Below are 10,797 nucleotides of genomic sequence, written 5' to 3'. Positions count from 1 at the left end.
TTCCCGCCTGCCTGGCCAAGCGCGGATCGAGGGTGTGGTGTGTGCATTTGGGGCAGGGAGGGAAGGGAGAGGGTCTGTCAAAAGAGAAAGCAGTGGTAGGTGGCCTGCGCTGGAGGGGACAGGGCCTCCGGAGGGGTTTGCTCTGCTATCGCTGCCGCGGGGGCAGCCTGGGCAGCTGGCGGTTCAGTCAGGAGCAGACATGCCTCATTTTTCAGCACCTGTTTTCAGAGTCCATCCAAAAAGCGGGATGGGCAAGGGGAGGGAAGTTGTTTCATCCATCACTTTTTCATCTACCGCTACTCGCTTGCTGCAGCCCTTCATTCCGGGGCAGCTTGGGGACCCAACTGAACCCAGCTGAGCAAAGACACTTGTTTTACTCTCAGGCTGTTGGGACATTCTGGTAATTCAGCTGAAGTTAAGCTGAAAAAAGTGCAGATTCTTTATGTTATTGTCTCTTTCATACTTTTTTTTATTTTTAATCAGAGTTTAATGATAAAAGGAAATTGCCATTTGTGAACAGCTGAGCTGTTGCCCAAATTAGACGATCTTTTGCTCACCTTATCAGCTCGAGTGCCCTGGGCAGTGAGGGTGGCTGCAGCACCTCCATGTGTAATGTCGGTTCTGGGGAGGGGTTCCCTCTCCGCAGCATTGCCTGCTCGCTCTTCAGATCTTGGTGTCTTATCAGCTAAACCCTTCTTTCATTTTCCATGGAAGTTTACCTTACAGGTCATGAGATGAACATGTGGTAGCAATAGACCCAGTTGTGTCCCTCGCCTGACCTTTCCAGTAGGCAGCAGTAAGGCAAGATGTACCATAAGGAGCTGATAGCAAAAACTGCCTGGAAATTGTCACCGTATCCAGACCATCACTTGCTGCAACCCGCCATGTTTCAAGCGGGAAGACTGCTGGTTTACTGCTCTGATGGTTGTGTGAGGATAAATCCTTAAAGACCTCAAGGCGAGGGTGCTCAGGTGTTCCCAGGGTGTCAAATTTTTGAGTGATCCAAAAAGGAGAGCAAGGATAAAAGGAGAGCAAGGATTGCCATAAAGTGAATGCCTCTTCTTGCTGTGTAATAGTCTAGATCAGTGTCTTCTGAAGAAAAGTTGCTTTCATTGTAGCTTGATACTCCCTAATTTCTTTTCTTTTTTTTTTTTTTTTTTTTTTTTTTTACCAAAGGACTGAATTGTACTATATATCTGTTTTCTGTGGGAATGGTCACTTGACAATCTTAGTCTAGGGGATAATGCCAGTTTGCAAGTAATTTAAACTGCATATGTACTTGTACCTCTCCAAGGAGTTATTTCCCATTTTTTCCTTATATATTTTCAGGATACTCAATATGCCTTTTGATTATTTTTTTTTTAAATGTTTTGTGATAACATGATACCACCCTTATCATCTCCTGATCTTGTCTAACGCAGCCATAGAATTTCATCTCATAATTTTTCTAGTGAAAGGTTTTATTTTTCATCTGTAAGTAGATATTGTCAAACAGTTATTTGAGGTTGAACTTTTTATGTTGGGAATCAATGTCTTTTTAAAGCTCAGCTGGATAGATTCTTAAGGTCATTAGAGGCAGTTTTTGGGGAAGTCTTGGACAAATGATTGTGGCAGAGGCTAAAGAGGAACTGCATGGTAATTTCTGCATTTATAACAAGGTCTCCAGAGGCCTACAGTTACCTAAGTTCATTTGCTTTGCCTGTATTTTTTTGTTTTTAACTTGGTTGCTAGCTACAAGTTACATCTGTTGGATTGTGTGTGCCGTTGCTGCACACATGTAAAAACTATCTCCTATCATCAAGCAAAGCTTTCCTGTTTTAGCTATTTATAGACTGAGTGCCTGAGTTGTCTTTTGATCTTCTCTTTGGTAAATAAATCTGACCTGCTTAACTCTGTGACTGGAAGAAATCTTAAAAACTCAAAATTTTTTTTATAACTACTTAAGTCGCTAGAATTTGGGAGAATTTTTTTAACTTTGAGCTTGAGAGCTGAATAGTGTTACAGCAGTCCTCTCTCACAGCGATTCTGAAGTTAATGCTCTTTTCTCTACTCTCTGCTTTCTCAGTCCTTACCTTCTGGTGTTTTATTATGTCTTCTGTTCACTTTTCTATTTTTTTTGGTCCAAAATACTTTTGGCCATAATTTGCTCCTGTTTGTATTTTTTTTTCCAAATAATCTGAAGCCTCAGGAGGCCTAAAAGAGCGAGGCTGAGAGATGCATGCTGGGTGTTTTCTGATATGCTTGGGATGAAGAATATAGATCTTTTGCAAAGACTTCGACATTATTCTGTAAGGATGGAGGTGTGCAAATGGTGTCTCTGTTAGGATTAACATTCCTCTAAATACCAGAGCAATGTGAGCAGGGCAGCAGCTGCATGGCTGTGAACAACAGTACAGAATTATGACATTTAAAAAAGATTGGCAATTCTTTTGTCTGAATATGTTTCAATAGTAAGCCAGCTCCAAAGTTAAATCAAAATGTAAACAACACTAAAGGGACTTCAAGGTCTGGTGCCTTTTGTTTTGTTTTTCTTGTGGACAAAATGCAATGGAGGCGGCTCAGTGAGCTTCTCTGCAGCACAAGCCTTTCTGAGCAGGTCGGGCCCAGCCAGTGCTCGTCTCTTTCAGAACTGGAGAAAAAGAAGAATATCTTGATTGAAGCTAGTCAGTGGCCTTGCACTAACATAACTCAGAGTTTCCCTAAAAACCCTGTGATTGATACCTCCGATCCCTGAACACAGTGGGACTTGGCACTGTAAGGCTGAAGCTTGTCTGTGCAGGAGACAGGGATTTTCTTGCTTTGAAATCCAGAGAAGGGAGCTGACAATCCGCACAGATGCTGCTGTCTCCTGCTTAGAAAGATGAGTGTGCTCATCAAACACCAAAATTTAGCAAAACAGCATGCTGGTGTATGTGATTCTCTCTGCTGGGGAGAGGATGCCAGGTAATGAATGATTTTTAATTAAGTTGTGTGCATCCAGCAAAACGTGTTTGTGGAGTGCATTTTTACTTAACTGCTGTAATGATGGGTCCTGATACAAAGATAATGAAAAGAAGATTATTTCAGAAATAATTCTTACACAACTTCTACCTGAGAAAATCCATCCTGGAAAATCTTAGGTAGGTACAAAGCTGAAAACACAACATTGTAGGAATTTAGTAAGAAAGTAATTCTCACAGCTTGGGTAAATTTACTAGTATAACTATAATTATCGGTATGACTGCAGCATTTTCATCTGTTCTCATTTAGGTAAACTCCTAATCAGACTGCAGCTTCTGAATTTTTTAAGTAGACCTTTGAGGTTTCTTCTGTTCTCTGCCGTAAAGGAGTCTGTTAAAGTATTAGCTCTCCTGCCCAGTAATTTCGCCTATAAGAACCCATAGTGAATGACTCTTAAGGAGTCAAAACTAGCCAGTTTTGTGACTTAGGAATTTTAGTTTTCTTAAATTAATTTTTTTGAGACTTGGGGTGGGGGAGGAGGAAATTCTGGTTTTGCCAGCCCTCCAGAAACAGCCATTGTCTCTTGGAGCTGGTTTTATTAACAACAAAAGCAGAAAAAAAAGGAGAAAAAACCCCTGAACTTCTAGGAAATCTTCTCTGTCCTGGTCCCAAGGCTTCCGCATCAGGTGAGGAGGTGGCACGGACCATGCGGTGGTGTCACCTGGCTGTGGGTCGCTGCCTCCTGGCTAACGCGGTGTGAGTGTGGCCAAGCTCCAGCTCCCCCCCCCCACTGCCGCTGTCAAACCTCCCTTTCTGGGGGGCAGAGGGGAAGGGTGAATCATGCCCTCACAACGTTTGCAAATGTTGTCAAAGCTGGGGCAGGAAGGTGCCGCTTCCTCTTTCACATCTTGCTGGGTACCAGAGTAAAAAGCTGGAGAGCAGGAGCCTTGAACTTGGCCAACAAGATGCCAGGTGTCTGGATACCTTTGGCAAAATTACGAAGTGGAGCTGTCGGTGAGCAACCTTAAAACAAGAAGGCTTTTGTAACACACTGCGCCCGGTTACTTATGTTTTCCTGGTTCAAAGAATGCTGATCTGTCTTTGGGAAATCATGCTGAAGGGCTTGGAGAAATGTGCCTTCCCGTATTTCTTTTTACAACCCAGAGGGCAGCAGGAAGCTTTTGGTTTTTAGCTTGTGCCTCTGGCCTGCTAACGGGGGTTTGCCAGACGTGTGCTATTAGATGGCAGTGTAAGTGAGATGGGATTTTGGTTTTGCTTATGCTTTGATTTCTGTTTTTAAATTACTTTCCCAGTATTAAAAATAATCCGCAGATAGTCTAATGTCTGATAGTGTGAACATAGAAAGCTGATGCTGGAGAATAACCCCCGTGCAATTGTAAATACTGAGGCCAAAAGCATGCAGGTGTGTTTTCTGAAATAGCACGTACAGGGATTAAGGACCATATCTTCAGAATATTTGCTTGTAGTGCTGAGGAAACACGAGTCGGGAGCCTGGCTTGTGTGGATGCCTGGCTGTCTTCTGCACCAGGGACCTGAGTCCTCAATGGATCATGTTTCAGGAGGAGAAAGAAGATGCATGCATTGGGGAGAGGGTGCTGACACTTTTTGTGCACTCAATGACAGCTCCCCTTTACGTGGGTAAGAGCAGTAATTTTTGGTGTAGAATGGGCAGCCATTTTTTGCTATGTTTTTTGAAGCATGGCTGGAGCAGTTTTCTGTAGTATGCCCCCATTGTGGTTTCTTGGAGCCAGTGCTTTGTGCCCGTTTGCCGGTCCTGAGGTGCAGCCGGGGAGAGGGCTATGGGCCCATCGGTCCCACTGCTGGCGTGTCCCGGAGCAGCTGTGCAGCCAGATGTTTCTGCTTTGATAGAGAGGCTAAGAGGAAGAAAAGTTTCAAGTTGGAAGGAGCCTCTCAGTTAAATTAACCTGTGTAAAGTGTTGTGTTGTGTTTTCTTTTATAGCTAAAGCTTGATCTATAGATACTCAAACGAAAAATTAAAATACTGTTTATTTGAAATGCTCTGTCTTCTTAGCAACTTGCTGCTGTTTCCTTTAGGGTAAAGCTGTTGAGAGCCTGACCACCTCAGAGGACTTTTGCATAGACGTGGAATTTTTTTTGCATTTGTTTATTTATCGAAGGGAGGATGCCGTGGTTTTTGCCAGTCTCTAATTTGCGAATGACTGCGGTTCTTGTGAAGAAGCTTGAGCTGGGTGTAGGCAGGTCTTGGGCAAGTGTTCTGGTGCAGGTCTGCCAGCCAGCACTCCTGTCAGTCCAGCCCTTCCTTGTTTTTCAGCAAGGGTTGCAAATTGCGCAATATGGGCATTTATTTATTTTAACAAAAACTCAGATGCTCAGGCTTGAAGCAAGGCTTGGGCTGGGGTTTCAAGAAGCAAAAGGCCTGTGGACCTTTCCGATGGTGGTTATTTAAAGTTGTTGGTGAGCTCTCTCCCTACGTGGTGTGTTAACTTTGTGGCGATGGCTTGGGATGCAGGGTTTGTCTCTGAAGGGAGATAGGGAATCGCTTCTGGCTGCTTCCTTCCCTTTGCTTTGGGTTTTGGGTGGGGTTTTTTGTCAGCTGAGCCCTTCCTTGGAGGTAAAGCTGTTGTTCCTGTGGGGCTTTCCTCAGGAAACCATAATGAGGTAAGAGAAGGAGAGGAGGTTTTCCTGCCAGGCTGCTAAAAGAGCAGCGAGCAGGGGGATTGCCAGCGCATCCCGGCTCTCTCTCATGGTGAGCTTTTGGTAAAGCCATGGTGAGTTCTGCTCATTCCCATGCTGCATGCAGGGATGGCCATGACTCCATGGGGGCAACGCATGCCACACAGGGCCCCTCTGCTCCTCCGGGCTGCGGGCCCTTGTGCTTCAGGGGCTGTGTCTGCCCTCCTGGCTAGAGCTGAGGGCAGCGCTCGGATGCTCCCTTTGTAGTAGGTGCATGGGTTTGCTCTTGTAGGTGGGGAAAAATAGCTTGCAGAGCCCTATGGAAAAAAAGAGACAGATTGATTAGAGGTGTTACCTTGAAAATGCGGAATTTTTGACACCACCAAGGAGGATGAGTAGGTCATTCTAGAAAAGTGGGTGGCTGAGTTGTTCTTTACCTCATGCTTTCTTCCTAAAATTTCTTCTCGTTGCTGTTCTTGATTCAAACACCCATGCCATGGCAACAGCCAGAGGTGTACGGAGATCGCCGTGACCCTGAGGGGTTTTGTGCCTCCTTATTGCTAACCACTCCAGGTGGATCTGGATGTCCTAGGGCATGAAACACTGGGGACTGCTGGTACCTTCTGACAGCCAGGTCTCCTGAAGATGGGTTGGCAGTAGTATCTACGGATAAGGGTTTGAAGACTCATCAGCTCAAAACTGAAACCTTACAGGAAGGTTTTATACCCACACCTGTTACAGGATTTTTTTGTGTTTATTGTAACTGAAGCAGACCACGGAATAACTTTCCTTCTAGGTTACATAGTAGTTTTCCTTTCTTTACTGTGCATTAGAGGTCACCCTTTCCTCTATTTTTTGTGTATTTCTTCTGTACGGCCATGGGAGAAAAGAAAAATTTCTCAACTCTTAAAAGTAAAGAGGAGAATGTTAGTCCTAGAAGTCTTTTTTTTTTTATATACTTGCATACTAAAAGCAACCGGGTTTCACTTTGACTGTTTCCCATATGTTATGGTTGAAGGGCAACTGCACGTTTCCCACAACATAAGTAGTTCCCTGCTCTTCATATTACTCATTTGTTTTCTGCGTATGTAATAACATATACAAATCTATATGTATGTGTGTATACACATCTATATGTATGTCTGTATTTTTAACCAGGTGCAAAATGACTGCTCAAGTAACGCTGGAGGATGCCTTGTCCAATGTGGACCTCTTGGAAGAATTACCGTTGCCAGATCAGCAACCGTGTATTGAACCCCCGCCATCATCTCTGCTTTACCAGGTGTGTTGTCATTGCAGGCAAAAGAGTTTTTCCATTTCCCATTGCTGTTAAGAACAAGAGTATGTGCTTTTCAAAAAAAAAAACCCAAACCTAAAACCAAAGTGTGTTTATATTTGCAATATTTATATATATATAAATTCTTTTCCCTACCAAGGATGAAATTCTGCATTTTGCTTTCTCTGCAGCCAAACTTCAACACTAATTTTGAAGACAGAAATGCATTTGTCACTGGCATTGCAAGATACATTGAGCAAGCTACAGTCCACTCTAGCATGGTAAGTAGATGTTTGGTTATGTACTTTTGTGTTAACTTGGAAGAAACGGAGAGGAACATGTCTTCTTGCATTTCATTACAAGAATTGTGGTCACAGAAAACCAGAAACCAAGTTACCTGCAACACTTCCAGGAGGTGGCCAGATGAAAAAGTGTGTGGCTTTTCTTTTTTCCTACATGTACTTCCTGGTAATTTTAAAATGGTCTTTCTTCTTCGTCAACCAATGTTCTTTAAAAGTTTCTTGTTTTCTTTGTGCATTTTTCCAGTATTCTGAAGTGATTTAGTTGTATTGACAGGTAGTTGCTGTAACTTGAGTGAAAAATTACCTTCCATCCTCCCAAATTTCCCCTACTTCTCTTTCAGTTTAGCGGTGTTGAAAGGTTTTTGTGGTCTTCCTCACTGTGGAGTGTGTATGTTAGTGGTTTATTGGTGTGCTTTTGTGTAAGGTATTCTGTGGTTTTTAACAGTTCCACAATATAAGACTTCATGCACTTAGTAACTCCATCTATCTCTGCTGATGGTGTTGCTGTTTTGGGATACAAAAGAACTTCCAGGCTGCAGATGCTGGTCTGTACTGAACTTGTTGTTGTTTCATGGCACTCTTGGAAATTGAGGAATAATATGTCTTGTAATTCTAAAAGCCAGTTCACAAACAGTGGAATAGGCAGGTTAAGCACCTGATTAAATGCTACTGAAAATTATGTAAATTTACACCAATCTACTCTTAAAGTTATCTAGTGACTCCTTAACCTGTTTTGATTGTTTGGATGTTGTAGGCCCTCTCCTTTGACACATAAAAAAGGATATTGCTCTGCATGTGCTGACTCTTACATCCTTGACCATTCCACCTGTGGTACCAGAAAAGAAATACAAATGTCCTCCCACCCCCAATTAGCATTTTTATTTTTAGATCACAGTGTCTTTAGTTTGGGGAAGAAAGAACAACACAAAACCCAATCGATCTGGGGAGATGATAATTTTTGTCATTAGGTAGGCATAATTGCTGCAGTTGTTCATTAGTGGTCTGGTAGGTGTTTGGTGGCTTATGTGGTTTGAAGATGATGATGTGAATTCTCTCGGAATTAGGTTGGGTGCTAAAACAGATGACTGAGAATAAATGAAAAGTTTTTTTTAGCTGTTGGATTATAGCCAAGTTGGACATCAGTAGCTGGTCAGCCCTAATACATGTAAAATGCCAGCTGAGTCTATGAATTATGGTATTACTTTACATACATTCAGTATGATGTATCATTCAGCTTGCGATATATTTGTGTTTGTACATATATATTCTGATAAGAGAAATAGGTTTGTTTGGACAAGTATTTGGAATGATGTAAGACAAATGGATTTAACCCTTTTATATTACAGTGGCTAATTATGCTGAGTTTCTTACAGAATGAAATGCTAGAAGAGGGGCAGGAATATGCAGTCATGTTATATACATGGAGAAGCTGCTCAAGAGCCATTCCTCAGGTAAAGGATGAAAATTAAACTGCCGCGCATCATGTGAACTTCTGTCTTATTTTGGTGTGGAGTTGCATGGTTATAGCTTTATCAAGGAGCTATGAAATGTAGTCTACTTTGACTATCGAATAGGCAAGCTGTGCATGCCATACTGTCTTTCAGCACTTGGGGACTGGTTGGTCTTTTTTTTGTGGGGTTTGTTTGTTCTTTTTTTTAATAAGGGAGCTATAGCAATACCTCATGGGTTTTCTGTTAATCTTACTGATTGGTCCAAGAGTAATACAGGAGTATGTTTTCTAGAAGGAAAATCTTTGATTGTCAGATCTGTTTGAATGAAAATTTAATTTCATTCAACAGAAAGGACTCCTCCCAGCTTAATAATTAAGTTCAGAACAAGTTTAACAGGTGGCATAGCATGTATTAATTACAATTCAGGTTAAACATTTAAGTTTCTAAACATCCTAGGTGGTAATTTCCTGAATATCAGAGCCATGCAGTGTTTTATTGATCTGTATGTGAATTAAAACCCTGTGAATAGGTGAGAAGTCAATACGCAGCCTCAAGTGTCTGGGAACGGCTGTACAGAGGTGGGGTGGGAGGAATATTAAGATGTATCAGAAAACTGAACAAATTATAATCATGAGCTGACACTTGCCTGCCTTATAGGGATTTTGTAATGCAATTGTTTTTGTACTGGAATGCAAGAAAGGCTTACCCTGTGCTTTAAATATTTAGAGTAGAAATCAGGTAATCTGTTTTAATTTCTGATTTTGGCCCTATTGTAATGCATGACTTTCAGCAAGTGGCTTAATAATGTGGAAATAATATTGTCCTAACCATACAGAGGTGTTGAAAACTAAATTATTTGCTGTGAGGTAGTAGAAAGAAAAAAATATTAGATTTTTTTTTTAAAAATTATTTTATTTTTTAACACACACAGTTAATCTTAGAAGACTAGCATAAAGTTACCAAAACCAGCAATTTATGCCTTAAATTTGTCTCTTTAAGATGATAATGCATTTTCTCGAGTTGTCATTGCCTCATTCTGAAGCTTTATGAGGAAAAGTTCCAAATGTAATGATCTTTTTAATTGTCCCCAGGTCAAGTGCAACGAGCAGCCTAACAGAGTAGAAATTTATGAGAAAACCGTGGAAGTTCTGGAGCCAGAAGTCACAAAACTGATGAATTTTATGTATTTTCAGGTAAAAGGAAGGAAAACAAAATTTGTCAGTAGGCTTGTATTTTTTTATTCCTGTTTTGTATGCTTGATATTGCATGCTCAGATGCTGAACCAAGTCGTCATACTTTGAAAAAGACCCCCATATTGCTTCACAGAAGGGCAGAATCTCAAATGCCTACCTTAAAATCTTCAGGCAATCTCCATTAAGACATTCAGCATAAAATCAAAGGTAGTTGCCTATAGTCCCTATGTAGCACATGGGGACAGTCCTGGCACTTTAGGAAGAAAGGAAATCGAAATAGAGTATGTTTCACATGTATACATAGAAGCATCTCAGCACAGAAACTATTTCTTGGGGGCCAAGGGATCCAGAAGTCTGGATACCAGAGCAGCAGGTGCAACTTTGCTATGGAAATTCATAACTGAGGCAAGCTAACCCAGTTGTTGTGACCTGCCAGCCACCCGAGCTATGTGGGCGCTGGAGAATAGCAGTCTGTCTTGCTTTCCCCTCCCCTGCTGGCAGTTTGCCGTTTGGCTCAATGGACTGAGGATGTTTCCAGGCACTATTCAGAGGGAGCCAGAGCAGCTAGAGGCCGCAAGCCCCGGAGCACACAGGAAGAGGAGACTGAAATGTAGTATTTCCTGTCGTCTTCCCCAACCAGCGGATCTTACCGACTATGAACAATCTCCTTTTGTTCAAGGAGATCAGTGTTCTAAACTCGGAAGAGATTCCTCTTTATGTGCGAAGTTGCTGTCTTTTTTTGGTACTTGTAATCTCCATCTCACATGGCCCTGATATACACTTGGAAATAAGCCCGCAAATAAACATGTGGCAGGCTGATTTTGTGAGTTGGCCTATATTGCTGTTAATGATTGTGCTGTGGGGTTTTTTTGGTTTTAAGAGAATGTACCTATAATCTGCCTTTTAATGTGTATATGCTTTCTCACTAAACAACATGAAATCACTTGTTTCAAAGAGAC

General features: G+C 41.9%; 1 protein-coding gene across 2 annotated transcripts in view; it reads left to right on the top strand.

Annotated features, from left to right (window-relative positions):
• The window catches only part of CYFIP1 (cytoplasmic FMR1 interacting protein 1), an 84,305-nt gene that overhangs the window by 19,573 nt on the left and 53,935 nt on the right, over positions 1 to 10,797 (top strand). For both annotated transcript variants that reach the window (XM_009637594.2, XM_035892875.1), the window contains 4 exons: positions 6,775 to 6,898; positions 7,084 to 7,173; positions 8,568 to 8,645; positions 9,737 to 9,838. In XM_009637594.2, coding sequence (XP_009635889.2) covers positions 6,782 to 6,898; positions 7,084 to 7,173; positions 8,568 to 8,645; positions 9,737 to 9,838 — 387 coding nt within the window. In that variant the 5' untranslated portion in view covers positions 6,775 to 6,781. The remainder of the gene's footprint in view (positions 1 to 6,774; positions 6,899 to 7,083; positions 7,174 to 8,567; positions 8,646 to 9,736; positions 9,839 to 10,797) is intronic.

The sequence above is a fragment of the Egretta garzetta genome, unplaced genomic scaffold, assembly GCF_000687185.1.
Source record: "Egretta garzetta isolate BGI_Z169 unplaced genomic scaffold, ASM68718v1 scaffold370, whole genome shotgun sequence".
Lineage (NCBI taxonomy): Eukaryota > Metazoa > Chordata > Aves > Pelecaniformes > Ardeidae > Egretta > Egretta garzetta.
This window is presented reverse-complemented; position numbering and strand designations above follow the sequence as displayed.